Source organism: Salmo salar, chromosome 13 (assembly GCF_965601325.2).
Source record: "Salmo salar chromosome 13, fSalSal1, whole genome shotgun sequence".
Lineage (NCBI taxonomy): Eukaryota > Metazoa > Chordata > Actinopteri > Salmoniformes > Salmonidae > Salmo > Salmo salar.
In genome coordinates this window covers 63,357,080-63,380,000 of record NC_138303.1, presented here as the reverse complement: position 1 = coordinate 63,380,000, position 22,921 = coordinate 63,357,080, and the positions used below count along the sequence as shown (strand labels likewise).

The 22,921-nt window shown below is 42.1% G+C and overlaps 1 protein-coding gene across 3 annotated transcripts in view; it reads left to right on the top strand.

The window, feature by feature from the left end:
• The window catches only part of LOC106567545 (protein Aster-B), a 104,300-nt gene that overhangs the window by 60,289 nt on the left and 21,090 nt on the right, over nucleotides 1–22,921 (top strand). For all 3 annotated transcript variants that reach the window (XM_082960273.1, XM_082960270.1, XM_082960271.1), the window contains exons 2-3: nucleotides 5,297–5,537; nucleotides 16,374–16,394. In XM_082960273.1, the coding sequence (XP_082816399.1) occupies nucleotides 5,403–5,537; nucleotides 16,374–16,394 (156 nt within the window). In that variant the 5' untranslated portion in view covers nucleotides 5,297–5,402. The remainder of the gene's footprint in view (nucleotides 1–5,296; nucleotides 5,538–16,373; nucleotides 16,395–22,921) is intronic.

Sequence of the window (22,921 nt, the reverse complement as noted above, 5' to 3'; positions counted from 1 at the left end):
TTACCATGCCAGTAAACGGCATTACTGGCAATTTACACAAGGGGTGCTATTTCTTTCCAAAGAAAAAAAAAGAAAACAATTTCACTCATAAACAATTTTTGGCAGCAGGGATCTTGATCCAGGAGGGGACTGATTTTCTCTGCTGTAACCAAGTAGCTTAATCTTGCAAGCAAGCCACTTACAGTATACCGCCCAAGCCTAGTGTCCTCATCCAAGGGTCAAAGGCAGATGCAAGTATGCTCAACCAGAGATTTTGGAAAATCAACCCCTATGACTGTAATTCTATGCCTTTTTGCATGCTTTGTGTCACAGTTCCTCTTCAGGACTGAAAACGGTCCTCCAAGTATACAAAGAACAGATAAGATAACCATAACCCTATAATATGTTTGTATGCTAGGCTACAGCACATACTCAGCTATTGGGCGACAACACGTACTCAGCTATAAACTACAGTACGTACTCAGCTATAAACTACAGTACATACTCAGCTATAAACTACAGTACATACTCAGCTATAAACTACAGTACATAGTCAGCTATAAACTACAGTGCATACTCAGCTATTGGGCGAGAGCACATACTTAGCTATTGGCTACAGCTTCACACAAAACGGTAACAAATAAAGCAGCACAATGAAGGCGTATATAGAACCTTTTGTAGGGCTATATGAAGCGAGCCATTGAACCCTTATAGTTCCTATAGTATAGCAACATTTCTTCTGGATGTAGGCTTCAGTGTTTGCTGTAGCCTAAAGGTAAGGGTCAATTCCAGATGACTGTTACAAATGGGCTACACCGGTGGATAAGTGTCCCTGAATGCTGTCGAGCCACAAAGCAACATGTGTAATGGAAACTAATGGATGCCAGGACGTTGTTGTTTCTAAGGTCCATTTTTACAGACGATAACACCCTGATGCAACACCCTGATACAAAGGTGATGCACAAGACAAGACAGGGGTATGAGTAAAGACATGATATAAAGGTATAACAGACATGATATAACATGGTGACACGAGTGAATGTCGAGCATTGATAAGGACCCTGGTGGTTCCCAGTGGTTATGGCTTTACTGTGTGATACAGAGTGGTAGATGAGTATAGGTTTCAATGGGCAGCATGCCAAATGGCTCCCTATTCCCTTTATAGTGCAATTCTTTCGACCAGCGCCCACTTGCTCTACACTGATCCTCCCACCATCCCTTCTTTAAGGCAACACACACACAGGGCGTTTTATAATCACTTTCAACCAGGTGGGTACTGTTTCATAATTCTACTCTCACATGCTGGAGTTGGGCGAGACACAACAACAACCTCAGCTGAGCTCTGTGCGTGTGTGCGTGCCCATGTGTATGCTTGTAATGTTGTCCATAGCTGTAATCTACTGAATACAAGTTAGATTTAGGGAGTGAATTAGGGAGTATTACTGAAGCGTTGTGTGCAATGACACAGCAATTGAAAGAGAGCGTCAAAGTAATGTGTCTCAATAATTCAATTTCAATATAATCTTCCATATTGTACCAGACAGTATGCCCGAGAGGGTATTCTATGACCTCCCTCTCTCGTTTGTTGGAATCTGTTCGCTTTTTCTGCCTGACACACAGACACACGCACACTCTGCTTCAATAATACAGTCTGCACCCAAAGCCCCAAGGTGATATAGAAAGGGATGTAAACTGTGGAGAAAGAGGGAGGGAGAGAGCGAGGGATAAAAAAAAGAGAGTGTGTGAAAGGGGGTGGCGGGACACTCCACAGGGGAACGTTGCGTGGGAGCTTACTGTTGGTATAGAGAGAGAGAGAGGGATGGAGACAGAGAAGGAGGGAGGGTGAGATGAGGCGCCAACCCCTGCAGCAGAGCAGCTGTTCTCTCAGCAACCATGAAGAGGGTTTAGTGAAGTTGTTTTAATTTTTTACATTTTTATTTAACTAGGCAAGTCAGTTAAGAACACATTCTTATTTACAATGACGGCCTACCAAAAGGCAAAAGGCCTCCCGTGGGGACAGGGGCTGGGATTAAAAATACAAATAAAGAAAATAATAAAATATAAGACCAAACACACATCACGACAAAAGAGACAACACTACATAAAAAGAGACCTAAGACAACAACATAGCAAGGCAGCAACACATGACAACACAGCATGTTAGCAACATAACATGACAACAACATGGTAGCAACACAGCATGGTAGCAGCACAAAATATGGTACAAACATTATTGGGCACAGACAACAGCACAAAGGACAAGAAGGTAGAGACAACAATACATCACGCAAAGCAGCCACAACTGTCAATAAGAGTGTCCATGATTGAGTCTTTGAATAAGGAGATTGAGATAAAACTGTCCAGTTTGAGTGTTTGTTGCAGCTCGTTCCAGTCGCATACGGGTGTTGTATGTGGAGGATGAGGGCTGCAGTAGATATCTCAGATAGGCCTCACTCCCCCCTCCCCCCTAAGAGTGTTTTAAATAAGCATCAACCAGTGGGTCTTGCGACGGGTATACAGAGATGACCAGTTTACAGAGGAGTATAGAGTGCAGTGATGTGTCCTATATGGAACATTGGTGGCAAATCTGATGGCCGAATGGTAAAAAAACATCTAGCTGCTCGAGAGCACCCTTACTCGCCGATCTATAAATTATGTCTCCGTAATCTAGCATGGGTAGGATGGTCATCTGAATCAGGGTTCGTTTGGCAGCTGGGGTGAAAGAGGAGCGATTACGATAGAGGAAACCAAGTCTAGATGTAACTTTAGCCTGTGCTGAGAGGACAGTGTACCGTCTAGCCATACTCCCAAGTACTTGTATGAGGTGACTACCTCAAGCTCTAAACCCTCAGAGGTAGTAATCACACGTGGGAAGAGGCCATTCTTCTTACCAAACCACATGACCTTTGTTTGGACATGTTCAGAACAAGGTTAAGGGTAGAGAAAGCTTGTTGGACACTAAGAAAGCTATGTTGTAGAGCATTTAACACAAAATTCGGGGAGGGGTCAGCTGAGTATAAGACTGTATCATCTGCATATAAATGGATGAGAGAGCTTCCTACTGCCTGAGCTATGTTGTTGATGTAAATTGAGAAGAGCGTGGGTCCTAGGATTGAGCCTTGAGGTACTCCCTTGGTGACAGGCAGTGGCTGATATAGCAGATTTTCTGACTTTATGCACTGTACTCTTTGAGAGAGGGAGTTAGCAAACCAGACCAAAGACCCCTCAGAGACACCAATACTCCTTAGCCGGCCCACAAGAATGGAATAGTCTACCTTATCAAAAGCTTTGGCCAAGTCAATAAAAATAGCAGCACAACATTGCTTAGAATCAACGGCAATGTTGACATAATTGAGGACCTTTAAGGTTGCAGTGACATATCCATAACTTTAGTGGAAAGCAGATTGCATACCAGAGAGAATACTATAGACATCAAGAAAGCCAGTCAGTTGATTATTGCCAAGTTTTTCCAACACTTTTGATAAACAGGGAAAAATAGAAATAGACCTGTAACAGTTAGGATCAGCTTGATCTCCCCCTTTAAATAAAGGACGAAATGTGGCTGCCTTCCAAGCAATGGGAAACTCCCCAGAAAGGAGAGACAGGTTAAAAAGGTCAGTGATAGACTTGGCAATGATAGGGGCAGCAACCTTAAAGAAGAAAGGGTCTAAACCATCTGAACCAGATGTTTTTTTGGGGTCAAGAGTCAGGAGCTCCTTTAGCACCTCGGACTCAGTGACTGCATGCAGGGAGAAACTTTGTAGCGGGGCAGGGGAAAAAGAGGGAGAAGCATCGGGGGTAGTCGCATTAGAAGGGTTGGGAGATGAGGAAATGTTGGACAGGCAAGGAGGCATGGTTGAGACAAATAGGAATCCAGACTTAATGAAGTGGTGATTAAAGAGCTCAGCCATGTGCTTCTTGTCAGTAACAACCACATCATCAACTTTAAGGGACATGGGCAGCTGTGAGGAGGGTTTATTCTCCAGGTCTTTAACTGTTTTCCAGAACTTCTTGGGGTTAGACCTACAGAGAGAGAACTGCTCCTTAAAGTAACTAACTCTGGCCTTCCATATAGCCCGAGTGGACTTATTTCTCATTTGCCTGAACGAGAATCAGTCAGTCTGGGTATGCGTGTGCCAAGCCTTTTGCCAAATGCAATTCTTGAGGTGGAGTAACTCTGCAAGATCACGGTCGAACCAGGGGCTGAACCTGTTTTTAATTCTCATTTTCTTTATGGGGCCGTGTTTGTTAACAATACCACTGAAAATATAAAGAAAGAAGATCCAAGTGTCTTTGACAGAGGGGATCAAACTGATTCTATACAATTTTACAGAGGCCAGTTCATTAAGGAATGCTTGCTCATTCACGTTTTTTAGCAAGCGTCTATGACAAATCAGGACAGGTCGTTTCACTGAGCAGCCATTGCGGACACAGGCTGTAAAACAGTGGTCTTTACAGAAAACACCTGACTGATACCACTCAGGATTATTTGTGAGGATAACGTCAAGAAGAGTAGCATTTTCTGGGTGTTTGAAGTCATACCTTGTGGGATTGGTAATAATCTGATAAATATTTAGGGAGTCCCATTGCTTTAGGACTTGGTCAGATGGTTTATGTCCCAGTTTAGGTCACCTAGCAAGACAAATTCAGACTTAGTGAAATGGGCCAGGAGAGAGCTTAGGGCAGGGAAGTTAGTGTTCTCTTCACTGAGCTAGACCAACATGGCCAAAAGAGCCTTAGTTGCCTGATGTCAAATGAAGTACACTGAATCTGCCAGAGCCTAAACCTGAAGGTCTGGAACCGTGTTCATAAAATATCTTAGTGCTGATCTAGGATCAGGTCTCCCCTCTTATTCATTATGATTTAAAAGGCAAAGTGATCCTCGATCATCAGTCCTACTCTGAAACACTTTATGAATAAGTGCCCTGGAGAGTAGAGACTCTCTAGTGGTCTGGATATGACATCAGTTGGTCGATAAAATTGTCCTCTCTTGTCAAGGACAGAGACGGTGCCTCATTGATGTGCTCTGCGGTATCAAAGACCAATCTTTTCCACTGGAGGAAGTGAACAAATGATTGGGAGGTTGTTGCTTTCTTTAAATTGTCTGATGGTCAAACAACTCAACTTCCAATGGAGTGGATGTTTTTTATAAGGTCTTTGTAGGTTGAAATAAATAAAAACAATTGCACATTATTCATGTCGAATACACATTTGCATCTCAAGAATTCAGCCCATAAGTGCTGTGAGTATCACAGAGTTTAAGCAGTCATTTTAGTCATTCTCTCTCTCTCACTTCCTCTCTCTCTCTCCCCAACAGCACTGCTAGCAATTCGAACCGGAGCACGCCCACTTGCTCGCCCGTCCTGCGCCATCGCTCTCGCTCACCCACGCCCCAGCAGAGCCTGGACCCCAGTGGTGAGAACATGGTGGAGAAGGGCCACTCGGACCCCTCCTCTGACAAGGACAAGTCCCCCTCCACCATAGAGCAGGTGGTGCAGCGCACTTACAGTCAGTCGGTACACTCCACCACACGCAGCCACGGGGGCAAGAACTCCAAGGTGAGCATGTGTGCCTGGACCAAACACACACTGGATGAAACACACATTCATGGGCCAAAACACAATTGTGTATTGGTGGAGAAAATGTACGAAGTAACACACTCAATTAATTCAAAGGTTAAGGTAACACACCCATTCCAGGAGTGTTTCCCCCTATCTCAGACCTGTTGTCCTAACTTAGTTTAACTTCTTTGGTAATTAGAGAAACAACCATGCCCTGGTCTGGACCCAGGTGCAAGTATGGACATGACACAAACACATAGCCATCACATGACATCTCTAGCCTCTCTAGCCCCACCCACTGCATATCATCACAGTAGTTTGCCTTTTAGGACTTCTGATCCGCTGTACCTAAAAGTAATCCACACTCTCACAACAAAAGAAACAGCAGCGATCTTTGTACAAATTGTATAATTGATTACTTTCTCCCAATTGAAATTAATTTACTGTAGAATATACTCCAATGCGGGCTGTCAGAATGAAATTGACAAGGTCCATCTGTAAAAAATGTTTCTCTGCCATTCGGTAGTGGATTTTGAAAACATGCATCTTTGTCAAATACTCAAGTAGAGTACATTCGGAGAGTATTACAGCCGTATTATAAAATGGATTAAATAAAACATTTTCCTCATCAATCTACACACAATACCCCATAATGACAAAGCGAAAACAGATTTTGACAGAAATACCTTTGCATAAGTATTCAGACCCTTTGCTATGAGACTCAAAATTGAGCTCAGGGCCATCCTGTTTCCATTGATCATCCTTGAGATGTTTCTACATCTTGATTGTAGACCACCTGTGGTAATTCAATTGATTTGACATGATTTTGAAAGGCACCCACCTGTCTGTATAAGGTCCCACAGTTGACAGTGCATGTCAGAGCAAAAACCAAGCCATGAGGTCAAAGGAATTGTCCGTAGAGCTCGGAGACAGGATTGTGTCAAGGAACAGATCTGGGGAAGGGTACCAAAAAATGTCTGCAGCATTGAGAGGTCCCCAAGAACACAGTGGCCTCCATCATTCTTAAATGGAAGAAGTTTGGAACCACCAACACTCCTCCTAGAGCTGGCCACCCGCCCAAACTGAGCAATCGAGGGATAAGAGCCTTGGTATGGGAGGTGACCAAGAATCTGATGGTCACTCAGACAGAGCTCCAGAGTTTCTCTGCTGAGATGGGAGAACCTTCCAGAAGGACAACCATCTCTGCAGGACTCCACCAATCAGGCCTTTATGGTAGACGGAAGCCACTCAGTAAAAGGCACGACAGCCCGCTTGGAGTTTGCCAAAAAGCGTGTCACGTCTGGAGGAAACCTGGGACCATACCTACATTGAAGCATTGTGATGGCAGCATCATGCTACAGGGATGTTTTTCAGCGGCAGGGACTGGGAAACCTGTCCGGATCGAGGGAAAGATGAACGGAGCAAAGTACAGAGAGATCCTTGATGAAAACCTTCTCCAGAGCGCTCAGCACCTCAGCATGGGGCGGAGGTTCACCTTCCAACAGGACAACGACACTAAGCACACAACCAAGACAACGCGGGAGTTGCTTCGGGACAAGTCTCTGAATGTCCTTGAGGGGCCCTGCCAGAGCCCGGACTTCAACCCGATCGAACATCTCTGGGGAGACCTGAAAATAGCTGTGCAGCAATGCTCCTCATCCAACCTGACAGAGCTTAAGAGGATCTGCAGAGAAGAATGGGAGAAACTCCCTAAATACAGGTGTGCCAAGCTTGTAGCGTCATACCCAAGACGACTCGAGGCTGTAATCGTTTCCAAATGTGCGTCAACAAAGTACTGAGTAAAGGGTCTGAATACTTTTGTAAATGTGATAAGTTCTTTATTTTTTATACATTTGCAAAAATGTCTAAACTTGTTTTTGCTCTGTCATTATGGAGTAATGTGTGTAGATTGAGGGGGGGGGGGACTTTTTAAATCACTGTAACGTAACAATGTGGAAAAAGTGAAGGGGTCTGGATACTTTCCGAATGCACTGTATATCATAGTAAGGTTCTTCTCAACCTTTTTCATATCCCATTCCATGCTGATGTTGCCTCACCTCCACTCTCAGGAGTTGACTTGTCCGTCACTTGTCATGCTTTTGTTTGCCATGTTTACTTTTGAGACATGGTTGTTACATTTCTTCACCACCTGAACAATCATAAAACCCCCCACAAGCCAAGTCTGTAACTTGAAACGTTTTTGTTCCTTATATATATTTGCTCTTTTTGTTTTAGTTTTCTGATTTTCTTTGTTCTTCTTCTCATGCATGCTAGTCTCACAAGCGACTTTCCAAAGTAAGCATCACTCTTTTTCTGGTTTTTCACCTCTTTCCTTCTAGCTTGTACTCATGCCTCGTGACTTGCCCACTATCCCTGCGATAGGCTAATTGTTTTTCCTTTATGCCACCCTACATTATGCTAAGCTAACGTGCGCCTCTATCCTGTCTTTACCAATCCCGCCCTACTCTACCTGATGAGACTAACCAACACTCTCTATGCTAAGCTATGTTAGCCTTACCTAGCTTACCCCTTGCTAACCAACTATATTAGCCTACCCTTGCACTGACCTGATCTCATCTCCCTCATGCCATGCTAGCTTAGAAGAGTTAACTCATAATGTACTTTTTATGCTGCTAGAGCAGATGTTAAAATGGTTAATCATGGTAACTGGAAACCCTCAGACTATTTAACATTACCCTAAATGACTGTTGCTCATCTTTCCATGCCTCGATCACACTGCATTATCCCATCCTACCTTAAAGGTACACTCATCAATATGATATCATCATACATTGCTGGGGGCCACTTCCTGTTTACAGACAGAATTCAAATCTGTCAAGACTGACACTATTGGCTCTTTTCCTTTTTATGAACTCCCTTGAGACATGTCCATCATACAAGCAGGGTCACTTCCTGCTTACAGACATAAAAAACAACTGAACTCTAGTGGTCTTTAAGCAGGAAGTGACCCCCGCTTTGTACAGGTATGACGTCAAATTGCAGTGTACCTTTCATCCACCCATCTCTACATTTTAACTGCATACATAAGACTGAAGTTCCCTACCTTATTACTGCAGGTTACCGCTGGATTTCATAACACACTACTAAACGGGAGATTACACGGAGCGCCAAGCTAAAATAACTCTGCTTGCAACTAATAAACAGTGTAATGAAACTAGCAGACCAGCTGATCTGACACTGTTACGGTGTCAAGCCAGCTTGATACAAGACAGTGGAAATGGCGTGGGAAATGGTCATTGTCTGCGTTTACTACTCCCGCCCCAATGAAACATACTATCAGGAACAGCGAAATCGAAAAAGATACATGGAAGAATATGACATATTACAACTGTAAAAAATTATTTTCACTAGAAATGTAGTATATGTCAATTACTTGGATTTAGTTAAAATGTTTATTTACAGACAAGTCGCCTACTTAGCCAAATTATGCCTACAGCGAGGCTACTCTTCTGCAAAAAATAAAGTTATTGAAGACAATTTTAATGAATTACCACATTGTAAAGGAAAGTGATATGTAATGCAACATGTGTGATAGACAATTTAAATATCATTATAAAACAAAGCACTCTGCAGCTGATTCTTTGGTTAAGATAACGACATCCAAATAATAAGAGGTTACTCTCCCTACCACATTTCCTTCAAATTCAGACATTGTTTCTTCAATAAAGTACAATATGCCACTGTAGACATACTGGCCTGGAAGAAAATATAAAGGTTCACTATTGAGTGTTAGCACGTTGTTCTACAAATAAAGAAATGTCCGCTATTCACAGCATAGGAAATGTTACTCTTCACTCCAAGCCTACCCACAAACAAGATTTAATAAAAACAATATCATTTGTGCAACTTTAAATAACTACTAGAATACAATATCAATTTACAGTGCATTTGGAAAGTATTCAGACTCCTTCTCCACATTTTGTTACGTTACAGCATTATTATAAAATAGATTCTATAGTTTTTTTCCTCTCATCAATCTACAAACAATACCCCATAATGACGAAGCAAAAACCGTTTGAGAGATTTTTTAAATGTATTTAAAATGACAGAAATACCTTATTTACAAAAGTATTCAGACTTGGCTGTGTGCATAGGGTCGTTGTCCTGTCAGAAGGTGAACCTTCACCCCAGTCTGAGGTACTAAGCGCTCTGGAGCAGGTTGTCATCTCTCTGTACTTTGCTCCATTTATCTTTCCCTCGATCCGGACTAGTCTCCCAGTACCTGCCGCTGAAAAACATCACCACAGCATGATGCTGCCACCATCATGCTTCACCATAAGGAATGGTATTGGCCAGGTGATAACCGGTGCCTGGTTTCCTCCAGACGTGACGCTTGACATTCAGGCCAAAGAAGTCAATATTGGTTTCATCAGACCAGAGAATATTGTTTCTCATGGTCTGAGAATACATTAGGTGCCTTTTGGCAAACTCCAAGCAGGCTGTCGTGCCTTTTACTGAGGAGTGGCTTCCATCTGGCCACTCTACCATAAAGGCCTGATTGGTGGAGTGCTGCAGAGATGGTTGTCCTTCTGGATGGTTCTCCCATCTCCACAGAGGAACTAGACCCCTACAGGGTGACCATTGGATTCTTGGTCACCTCCCTGACCAAGGCCCTTATCTCCCGATTGCTCAGTTTGGCCAGGCGGCCAGCTCTAGGAAGAGTGTTGGTAGTTCCAAACTTCTTCCATTTAAGAATAATGGAGGCCACTGTGTTCTTGGGGACCTCTCAATGCTGCAGAAATGTTTTGGTACCCTTCCCCAGATCTGTGCCTCGACACAATCCTGTCTTGGCGCTCTACGGACAATTCCTTCGACCTCATGGCTTGGTTTTTGCTCTGACATTCACTGTCAACTTTAGCCTATGTAAATAAGGTATTTCGGTTTTTATATTTAATACATTTGCAAAAGTGTCTAAAAACCTGTTTTCACTTTGTCATTATGGGGTATTGTGTGTAGATTGATGAGGAAAAAAAACTGGAAACTTTCCAGATGCACTGTAGTTTCAAATGTCTATTGTGTAGCCTACAGTTCAGGACTATTTTCTTTTCCCCTCTTGATAAGAAATGTTTTATTAGGACAAGTAAAATCATTAATGGATTAAATAAATTGGAAACGAAAAATGTATCCTGCACCATGATTTCTTCCGTTCATATAATGTTTGGGTTGGTTCGTTGCCATAATAGATTTTCCGTGGTAAACGAGGAAATTAAATACATTATTTCAGTTGTTTGGAATGATTGTCAAAGAGATAAATCGCCCTTCGTCTGCTTAAATAGCAAGATTAAAATGTTCCAATGATAATACCCACCAGAAAACAAAATCGTCTTGATAAATGTTAGTTGCAATCAATCAGGACTAGAACATCCGCGATATGGAGCGGTAAATCAGTGGTGGATGATGGTTGCAATTGAGATCAGCTCTGCGGGTGATTTTAGAGTGTATTGATGGTATAACGAGAGATCAGCTGGTGATAACCTAGTGGCCATCAGTGGTTGCAATTGGCTCAAGGAGTTTACTAAGAGTCTATACTACGAGTTGGCTATACTAAGAGTATACTAACGTATACTTGGTTGTGACCATACGGCCTTTGTTATCTTAACCTTCTTTCACTTCTCTTGACCTTGCCTAACCCCTTCTCAAGGTTGTGTTCATTAGGGCACGCAACATAAAATGTTTTAAAACGTTTTGCAACGAAAATGAATGTTTCTTATTGAACAATGCCAGATAGTCCCTGCCGTTCTCAGTGGGCTCTCTTCTGTTTTGTGCCTAATGAACATGACCTAGCCTTCCTACCCTACTCTAACACTCTTTCCTGACGACATCATGATCCCCTATGTGGCCCTCTGTGTGAAATGTTCTGTGTTACAGGTACTGAAGTTGCCCCTAGATGCTGATCTTGGGTCAGTTTTGTATTTTCCCCAATAATGGTTAAGGTTGGGGGAAGCTGATCCTAGATCTGTACCTAAGGGAAACTTCACCTCAGAGATACTGTTCATACTGTTTCTTTACTTTGATGGAGTACCACGCTGTATGAGTGAAGTCTGTTCTGTGGTGTTTTGTAGCATTGCTGTGGTACCAGGACAGACCCCGAGCATGAGTATTTGAAGGCATGTACGCACACACACATACACACAGATGCACACGCACACTACTTCGCCTCCCACCAACCACCACTAGCTTGTAATACTTTCTGAATAAGCTAACATATGGAAGGGGAAACGTTTAAATATATATTTTTGGGGTGTTTTGACACTTTATTCAGACAGTGAGAAAATGATGTGGGGAGAAAGGAAAGTGGGAGAAACAGTGTAAAGGGTGGATGCAGGGATTGGACCGTGGTCTCCAGTGGGGAGTGTTACCGGTACACCATGGCTCGACACATGGAAGGGGAAAAGTAATAGACATTCACCGTTGGTCACTATCCTCCTAGTTGGAGGAGCACACACTCACCACATACTCATATCTTCAGCCTCTCCAGCCTCTGAGTTAGAACAAATGGGACACAAGGAACATAATCGACAGCCTCAAACGGCTTGACTCCCTTTTGGAAAACCATAACAGCTAACGACAAACCATCCACATTCCAACTCTGTCATTCCTTCCAGTACATGTCATACTGTATGTAATATGCAGTGCCTTCAGAAAGTTTTCACACCTCTTTACTTTTTATACATTTTGTTGTGTTACAGACTGAATTTAAAATGATATTTTGTGTCACTGATCTACACACAATACCCCATAATGTCAAAGTGGAATTATGTTTTTACACATTTCTACAAATGAGTCAATAAGTATTCAAACCTTTTTGTTATGACAAGCCTAAATAAGTTGTAGAGTAAATATTTGCTTAACAAGTCAAATAAGTTGCATGTGAAATAGTAAGGTATAACATGATTTTTATTGACTACCCCATCTCTGTACCCCTCAGTCAAACTGTGAATTTCAAGCACCGATTCATCCACAAAGACGATGGAGGTTTTCTAATGCCTCACAAAGATGGGCACCTATTGGTAGATGGGTAAAAAAACATTGAATATCCCTTTGAGCATGGTGAAGTTATGAATTACTCTTTGGATGGTATATCCATACACCCAGGTACTACAAAGATACAGGCGTTATTCCTAACTGAGTTGCTGGAGAGGCAAGAAACCGCTCTGAGATTTCACAATGAGGCCAATGGTGATTTTAAAACAGTTGCAGAGTTTATTGGCTGTGATAGAAGAAAACTAAGGATGGATCAACAACATTGTAGTTACTCCACAATACTAAACTAAATGAGAGAATGAAAAGAAGGAAACCTGTACAGAATACAAATATTCCAAAAGCTGCATGTAACGGCTGTCTGGAAGAGGGAACCAAGGTGCAGCAGAGGATGTGTTCATCATTAGAATTTTAATTCAAATAAACACTACAAAATGAACAAACGACAGCAAACAGTCCTGTTAGGAAAATACTCAAAACAGAAACAATTACCCACAAAACCCAAAGGAAAAACATGCTCCTTATGTGTGACTCCCAATCAGCAGCAACGAGCTTCAGCTGTGCCTGATTGGGAGCCACACACACGGCCCAAAACAAAGAAATACCAAAACATAGAAAAAGGAACATAGAACGCCCACCCAATGTAACACCCTGGCCTAACCAAAATAAAGAACAAAAAAACCCTCTCTATGGCCAGGGCGTTACACTGCATCATGTTATGCGTATGCTTGTCATCGGCAAGGACTAGTTTTTTAGGATAAAAAGAAATGGATCAAGGCTAAGCACAGGAAAAAAAATAATGGGCAAATATTGTACAATCCAGGTGTGCAAAGCTCTTAGAGACTTACCCAGAAAGACTCACAGCTGTAATCGCTGCCAAAGGTGATTCGACAAATGTTTTTATTCAGGGGGTTGAATACTTATCTAATCAAGATAAATTCATTTTTTATTTTCAATTAATTCAACAAAAGAAAAAAAATATTTTTCTTCCACTTTGACATTACAGGGTATTTTGTCTAGATCGTTGACAGAAAATGATAATTACTTTCCGAAGGCACTGTATGTCTGTTTGTGTCATCTTAACTCTCTCGTCTCTCATTTGCATGACCGCTTTTGTCTGTGTGTTTATTTTCTTTCCAGTATGACAGACTAAAACTGACTAAAGTAAGCGCTCATCTTTTCTTTAACCCTCCCACCTCCATAGCCCTCTTAAACTTGACCCCCTGCTTGTGACGATATTTCACCTCACCGCCTAGCTCAGCCTACTTATCCTTGGTTCAGTGTGCTCCAAACATGAATCTCCTAGCAGGTGTAACTGGTTACAATGAAGTCATTATGACGTCATGGTTAAGTTGCGTACTCGTTGTTGGACATCCACTCCCTTTTCATATATGCTCTTTATTGGAGAGGTATTGAGCAAAATGAGATGTAGGGAGAAACAGAATTGAAAGTTGCAGGTCAGGTTTACAACCCATGCCCAGACAGGCAATATGTCGTCTGGTGTCAGCAGCACTACCACTGGACCAGACCCCAGAACTTTTTAGTCTTTCTTGACCTCATCATGGTTGTAACAGAGACCAGTTGGTTGTAGTCTGGTTATAGGATGTTTTCTCAACTACAAAACAAGTTAACAACCAGAAAATCATCAAAAGGATGTTGAAGTTGGGTTGTTTTATGTGTAATGTGGATGATTAATTTGTAATAGAATATTTTTGACACAATTGAAGGCAGCTCGTTGTAAGCTGCTATCATAAGAGGCCTTCATACATACAGTTGAAGTCAGAAATTTACATACACCTTAGCCAAATACATTTAAACTCAGTTTCTCACAATTCCTAACATTTAATTCTAGTAAAAATTCCCTGTCTTAGGTCAGTTAGGATCACCACTTTATTTTAAGAATGTGAAATGTCAGAATAATAGTAGAGAGAATGATTTATTTCAGCTTTTATTTCTTTCATCACATTCCCAGTGTGTCAGAAGTTTACATACTAATTGAGTGTATTTGGTAGCATTAACTTTAAATTGTTTAACTTGGGTCAAACGTTTCAGGTAGCCTTCCACAAGCTTCCCACAATAACTTGGATGCATTTTGGCACATTCCTCCTGACAGAGCTGGTGCAACTGAGCCAGGTTTGTGGGCCTCCTTGCTCGGACACTCTTTTTCAGTTCTGCCCACAAATTTTCTATAGGATTGAGGTCAGGGCTTTGTGATGGCCACTCCAATACCTTGACTTTGTTGTCCTTAAGCCATTTTGCCACAACTTTGGAAGTATGCTTGGGGTATTGGGGTAACTCTCCATTTGGAAGACCCATTTGCAACCAAGCTTTAACTTCCTGATTGATGTCTTGAGATGTTGCTTCAATATATCCACATAGTTTTCCCTCCTCATGATGCCATCAATTTTGTGAAGTGCGCCAGTCCCTCCTGCAGCAAAGCACCCCCACAACATGATGCTGCCACCCCCGTGCTTCACGGTTGGGATGGTGTTCTTCGGCTTGCAAGGCTCCCCCTTTTTCCTCCACACATAACGATGGTCATTATGGCCAAACAGTTCTATTTTTGTTTCATCAGACCAGAGGACATTTCTCCAAAAAGTATGATCTTTGTTCCCTTGTGCAGTTGCAAACCGTAGTCTGGCTATTTTATGGCAGTTTTGGAGCAGTGGCTTCTTTCTTATTGAGTGGACTTTCAGGTTATGTCGATATTGGACTCGTTTTACTGTGGATATAGATACTTTTGTACCTGTTTCCTCCAGCATCTTCACAAGGTCCTTTGCTGTTGTTCTGGGATTGATTTGCACTTTTCACACCAAAGTACGTTCATCTCTAGGAGACAGAACGTGTCTCCTTCCTGAGCGGTATGATGGCTGCGTGGTCCCATGGTGTTTATACTTGCGTACTATTGTTTGTACAGATGAACGTGGTACCTTCAGGCGTTTGAAAATTGCTCCCAAGGATGAACCAGACTTGTGGAGGTCGACACTTTTTTTCTGAGGTCTTGGCTGATTTCTTTTGATTTTCCCATGATGTCAAGCAAAGAGACACTGAGTTTGAAGGTAGGCCTTGAAATACATTCACAGGTACACCTCCAATTGACTCAAATGATGTCAATTAGCCTATCAGAAGCTTCTAAAGCCATGACATAATTTTCTGGAATTATCCAAGCTGTTTAAAGGCAGTCAACTTAGTGTATGTAAACTTCTGACCCACTGGAATTGTGATAAGGTGAATTATAAGTGAAATAATCTGTCTGTAAACAATTTTTGGAAAAATTACTTGTGTCATGCACAAAGTAGATGTCCTAACCGACTTGCCAGAACTATAGTTTGTTAACAAGAAATTTGTGGAGTGGTTGAAAAACAAGTTTTAATGAGTCCAACCTAAGTGTATGTAAACTTCCGACTTCAACTGTATCTAGGATGCTCTGTATTCCCTACATAGTGCACTGCTTTTGAGTAGAACCCTATGAACCATGATAAAAAGTAGTGCACTATAGGGAATATGGGTGCCATTTAGGATGCACACCTAGTTTTAAAGTCTACTACAATATCATATATGGACAAGATCTCTTCTTATCAATAATTGAACTTTTGAGTGTCATCATTTTCCCCCAGTTATTAATATGCAGCCCATTGCTGCTCTCCTGTGGTGTATATGAGTATTGACTTTTATATTTACTTCTTACATACTTTTCTAAGGTTCTGTTAGCAGTGTGACAGACTTGTGGGTTGTTCTGTATGTTGTGGAAGCTCTTTTGTGTGTGCACTAACCCATGTCTCATGTTTCTCATGTTTTTTGTCTCCTTCACCTTGATGTTTGTAACCACAGAAAAGCCAGAGCTGGTACAACGTAAGTCCCTACCTCTTCTCCTACCTCTTCTGGATGAGCTGTTTGTTACTGTGTGTGATATGTTGCATGTTTCGTTGACACAGTGGGTTGGAGCAAGGCGCTTGCATTTGTGAGTTTGATTCCCACATGGTGTGTGTGTGTGTGTGTGTGTGTGTGTGTGTGTGTGTGTGTGTGTGTGTGTGTGTGTGTGTGTGTGTGTGTGTGTGTGTGTGTGTGTGTGTGTGTGTGTGTGTGTGTGTGTGTGTGTGTGTGTGTGTGTGTGCGTGCATGTTTGCGTGCGTGCGTGCGTGTGAAGTTGCTTGGGATAAAAGCATCTGTTAAAATTACCATTATTTCAAAGTGATATGGGTAAGACAGGTCTTCATGTTGTCTGACTGTTGTACTTTGTCAGTTGATTGATGGCTGAGTGTTGGGTATCATGCTATACCTCATCTTTCTTCGAACGCTGCTATTGGCTGAGCATGAGAACAGTTATCATTTTTAACAAAGGATGAAAGAGTTTGAATTCTGTTGACTTGCAACCCAACAACACCCAAAACCAACATGAAGCAAAAGGTGTGACACATTTTCCCATTTTAAACACATATTTCTGAGGCAGGCAATTTCATGTTGAATGATTTCTTGTGAATGAATGATGTGCTGTATGGGCACCTCACCTAGGCTACTTTGCTTCTTCTCCATATATCATTTTAAAATAGAAGACATGGGGAAACCAATAGCGAGAACAGGTGCTATGCAGATTTGAAAAGTCCTGCCTTTGAAGTACTTCCCCCTTCAAATGATCTATCAACACATACCTGGTAATGATGACATTCATTAATCATATGAAATGATGAATTCACTTTTAATCCTATGTATGTGTTTGCATGCTTTTAAGCCTGTGTATGTGTGTGTGTGTGCTGAATACGTTTGTGTACGCATCTGACTGCAACCATGGCCTGTGTGCACTTGGACTGCAGATAAGCAGTGAAGCTGACAAAAGGTCCATTGTGGAGCGATCAGTCGATCGCCCCACCACCCTCTGATGAATCAAGCTGACTTTTGTTCTGTGTATCAGGGCTGCGTCCCAAATGACACCCTATTCCCTACACAGTGCAATACTTTTGACCAGTGTCCCTTGTCCCCTGGTCAAAAGTAGTGCACTATAGGGAATGGGGTGCAATTTGGGACGCCATCACTGAATGAGCATGATCAATGCAGATCCAACCCCATGACTAGCATTACCAGCCTCAGTCATTCCCACGCCTGCCTTTTTCTGTTTTTAGTTACCAAGTCTGCAGTATATTATATGAACATTACTGTGTATTTGAATTTTCATGTACTGTATTGGCTGTGCTGACTACCAGGATTTGTCCAGTAACAAATGCTTGTTTCTGTTGTCCGTTGCATTACAGTGTTCCGGATTTAGTTAATGGTGGTGAAGATGTAGTGTGATGCACTTCCTGTTTCTGAATATCAACAGGAAGTGTGAATTAGGGAAATGTGAATTAGGAACACTGTTTTTTCAGTGTCAGAGGAGAGTTGAGTTGTTAGTCCATTGAACAAACATGGTAGCCTGCAACTGTACCTTACATTCCGTGCTGTCTGTCACCTTTGGGCCTTTGGTGGTGTAGTAAGACTGGGTTTGCACTCCAGCAACGTTCTCCTCAGCAAAACATCACTGACGCTTGAGTAAAGTTACAAATTCTGGCATACACCGAAATCTCAGTGCAGGGGCCCTTCATGTGGTGTGCAGTGAAGTCACAAAGCAGAATTTTACTAAGCCTCTTTGGAGTGTGCCTACAGTGAGTGTAGAGTGTAAATCCAACCTAACTGGACACAGTGATTTACGGCGGCCTGACTTGCATCCAGGTCAGTGTGTCCAGGTCATGCCTGATTGGCTATAGATGAGGTGTGTCTGAACCTAACGGTCTGTAGTGGCTGTAAAACAAACCGATTCTTTGGCCATAAACCACAGTATGACTGAGCAGCTGAGAAGCCGTTTTAGGTATTGTTATTTGTTTATTTACAAGGATCCCCATTAGCTGTTCCAGAAGCAATGTCCCTGGGTCCAAAACGTCTTGTATTTACTGTTTACAGTCTGTGTGGTGCAAGTTCAAGTTTTAATAGTCTTATGTACGGGATACACGTGGTATACACCATCCAACAAAATATTTACTTGCAGGCTCCTTCTTGACAATACAACAACAATAATAAAATATAAGAATATGAACTTAAGTAAATGGCTCAGTAGAATAGAATAAACATTTTAGCATAAGTATAATACAGGAAGGCACAACATTATAGGCTACATTATGAGGATAGGCTACATTATGAGGATAGGCTACGTTATGAGGATAGGCTACAGTTATGAGGATAGGCTACGTTATGAGGATAGGCTACATTATGAGGATAGGCTACGTTATGAGGATAGGCTACGTTATGAGAATAGCCTACATTTAGAGGATAGGATACATTATGAGGATAGGATACATTATGAGGATAGGCTACATTATGAGGATAGGCTACATTATGAGGATAGGCTACGTTATGAGAATAGCCTACATTTAGAGGATAAGGCTACGTTATGAGAATAGCCTAGCATTTAGAGGGATAGGATACATTATGAGGATAGGATACATTATGAGGATAGGCTACATTATGAGGATGGGCTACATTTTGAGAATAGGATACATTAAATCAAATCAAATGAAATGCGAGTGTAGCAAAATGCTTGTGCTTCTAGTTCCGACAGTACAGTAATATCTAACAAGTAATCTAACAATTCCTCAACAACTACCTAATACACACAAATCTAAAGGGGTGAATATGTACATATAAATATATGGATGAGCGATGGCCGAGCGGCATAGGCAAGGTGCAATAGATGGTATAAAATACAGTATATACATATGATATGAGTAATGTAAGATATGTAAATATTATTAAAGTGGCATTGTTTAAAGTGACTAGTGATCCATTTATTAAAGTGGCCAGTTATTGGGTCTCAATGTAGGCAGCAGCCTCTCTGAGTTAGTGATTACTGTTTAGCAGTCTGATGGCCTTGAGATAGAAGCTGTTTTTCAGTCTCTCGGTCCCAGCTTTGATGTACCTGTACTGACCTTGCCTTCTGGATGGTAGCATGGTGAACAGTGGCTCAGGTGGTTGTTGACCTTGATGATCTTTTTGGTCTTCCTGTGACATCGGGTGCTGTAGGTGTCATGGAGGGCAGGTAGTTTGCCCCTGTTGATGTGTTGTGCAGACCGCACCACCCTCTGGAGAGCCTTGCGGTGGAGGGTGGTGCAGTTGCCGTACCAGGTTGTGATACAGCTCGACAAGATGCTCTCGATTGTGCATCTGTAAAAGTTTGTCAGGGTTTTAGGTGACAGGCTACATTTCTTCAGCCTCCTGAGGTTGAAGAGGCGCTGTTGCACCTTCTTCACCACACTGTCTGTGTGGGTGGACCATTTCAGTTTGTCTGGGATGTGTACACCGAGGAGAGTAGGCTTTGTAAGGATAGCCTACATTATGAGGATAGCCTACATTATGAGGATAGGCTACATTTTGAGGATAGGATACATTGAGGATAGGATACATTATGAGGATTGGCTACATTATGAGGATAGGATACATTATGTGGATAGGATACATTATGTGGATAGGATACATTATGAGGATAGGATACATTATGTGGATAGGATACATTATGAGGATAGGATACATTATGTGGATAGGATACATTATGAGGATAGGATACATTATGAGGATAGGATACATTATGACCACGAGGTCTAAGAAACACAGACCTCTCCACACAGCCAGAGAAATGAACGGAAAAAGAAACTGTAAAAGAAAAGGGGGATGAAGTTAGAACTGTGCAGTTTCACTGCATGATAGCCCAAACGACAGCACCTCTTCCCCATCAGGAGGCTGAAAAGATTTGGCATGGGCCCTCAGATCCTCAAAAAGTTCTACAGCTGCACAATTGAGGGCATCTTGACGGGTTGCATCACCGCTTGGTACGGAAACTGCAAGGCACCTGACCGCAAGGCGCTACAGAGGTTGGTAAGTACGGGCCGAGCTCCCTGCCATCCAGGACCTTTATACCAGGCGGTGTCAGAGACTCCAGCCAGCCAAGCCATAGACTCTATGCTACCGCACGGCACGCGTTTACCAGTGCACCAAGTCTGGAACCAAAAGGACAATTAACAGATTCTACCCCCATGCCATAAGACTGCTAAACAAATCTGCTAAATAGCTAATCAAATGGTTACCTGGACTACCTGCATTGACCTTTTTTTGTACTAACAACTTGCACTGACTCTATGCACACACATTGGACTATACCCACACACTCACACATACTTACTGACACCCCAACACACACACACTATACATACGCCCACACACACATAACACGCGCACACATGCATACTGAAGCCACACTCACACTTTCATATTCATCACATACGATGATGCTACTATCTATTATCTATCCTATTGCCTAGTCACTTTACACCTACCTATATTTATTCTAAACAAAAATATAAACGCAACATGTAAAGTGTTGGACCTAATGAATTTATTTCAATTGTAAAAACCTTGCTGTGTGTCTCTCCGACATTTGTAACATTGTTTCAATGTTCAAATTCCACCTCCAGCTGTCCCATAGTAATGAATGTGTCGGGAGTTGGGACGAGACAGACAGGCAGACAGCATTTCTCAGCCAGTCGAAATCATGAATCAGCTGGCATAATTTTTATGGATATATACAAAGAAATGTCAATTGAAGAAAGGTAAAACGAAATGAAGTGCAGCTAGTTTGCAGTCTTTCCAGCTTCAGTTTGAAGTGATTGTGTTAGCTGTGTTGTTGGCTAGCTCCTCTGAACAACAGTGTCCTGACGAGAGAGCACATTTTCTATGCCAGGCGAAATCGTGCCTCATTAGCTCATTGTTATGTATGTATCCAAATAAATGTCACTAGAAAACAGCTTAAACAAGTGCAAATGCAGCTACTGTTGTTATTCTGGCTGCACTGTTTGATGTGACTGTAAATTAGCTATAGTTGGCTAGCTAGCAAGCAAGGGATAAAAATGTTGCCAGCCAATATGACAATGGAACATTTAGAACGAACAACTAGGTCGCGTCCATAGATACAGAACAAAAAGACTGAATGACTGGGTCGCGTCTCTAGCAACCAAACCGACAGAACGAATGACCAGCCGGGCTTGGGTAGCAGCCCTAGATTTGTGACAGGACTATATCTTGTGTAAGGATGAAATAGTATGAATAAATTCGTCAAAATAAGTGTTTTTATGAAAATATGTCCATCATTATTTGCATATGTTGGCTACCCGTTCTATAAAAGTGATTGGGGATATATTGGCACGGTGGCAATATCCTCAAAACACCGACTTCGAGGGCATTATCATTTAAATACACAATCTGTGATCTGTGTGACTTCAAAGAGGTAACAAAAAAAAGGATCGGTATGTAAGCATTTCACTGTTAGTCTACACCTGTTGTATAGGAAGCATATGACAAATAAAATGGGATTTGATTTGAAACACACCCAGTCAATAGACAAGCTATAGTTGACTATGGCTGCCTGTCTAGGGTTGTTCACACAGCTTATAATAGCATATTGTTCCAGGTACATACTGGAAAAAACATATTGTTTCTATTCTCTGCAATGTGTTCAATGGATTTTGACTTCAACCATTCTATCATTGGCAGTCTTACCAGAAAAAAAAAGGGGAGAGGAGATGCACCCAGAGTCACCCCTAATGCACCCAGTGACAATGATATATGTAGGCTATTATCCTACGCACTGAGTCATGTTCAGTAGAAAGAAAACATTTTAAAACAGAGTGAAATGTGGAGGTACTTCTTACACTTGTCTATTAAGACACACTCCTTTTCATTTTCTATTTCAAAACGTTTTGCTACAGTGTGTCCCTGGTTCCTTTGGGTAATGTCACAGAGAGACTGCAAGGTCTCAGCCAGATGTTTGTGTGGGGGGAGACGAGGGGGAGGGGGAGAGAGGGTGAAGGTGGAGAGTCAGGTTGGGGGGAGGGCAGTGTAGCTGTATGAATCACTTTTCTGGTATGAGTGTAGGCGCCTCCGACGGCCCTAACTCCAAATCCCCGTCCATCAGAGGGTCTTTGGAGTTCATTCACCCCATGTCCTGAGATATAGGGAGTGGGAGGGAGAGAAAAAGATTTAGAGAAAGAGAGCGATCTGGCAGGGGAGTTGTCCTTGGCAATACTACAATGTTTACACTATAGATAAAACACACACACAGACACACACACACACACACACACACACACACACAAATACATACAATGGGTACTTCTGTGTGCTGCGCTCTCTCTCTCTCTGCACACATAACCTCTGAATTCATGGTTGCCTCCCTCACTTTTCCTGGAAAATAAATTCACACTGTGTATCATAAGAGGAAAAGCCTTTGTGGTTCAAGTCGGGACCTCAGGACGGACACTCACACACACACACACACACACCACACACACACACACAACACACAC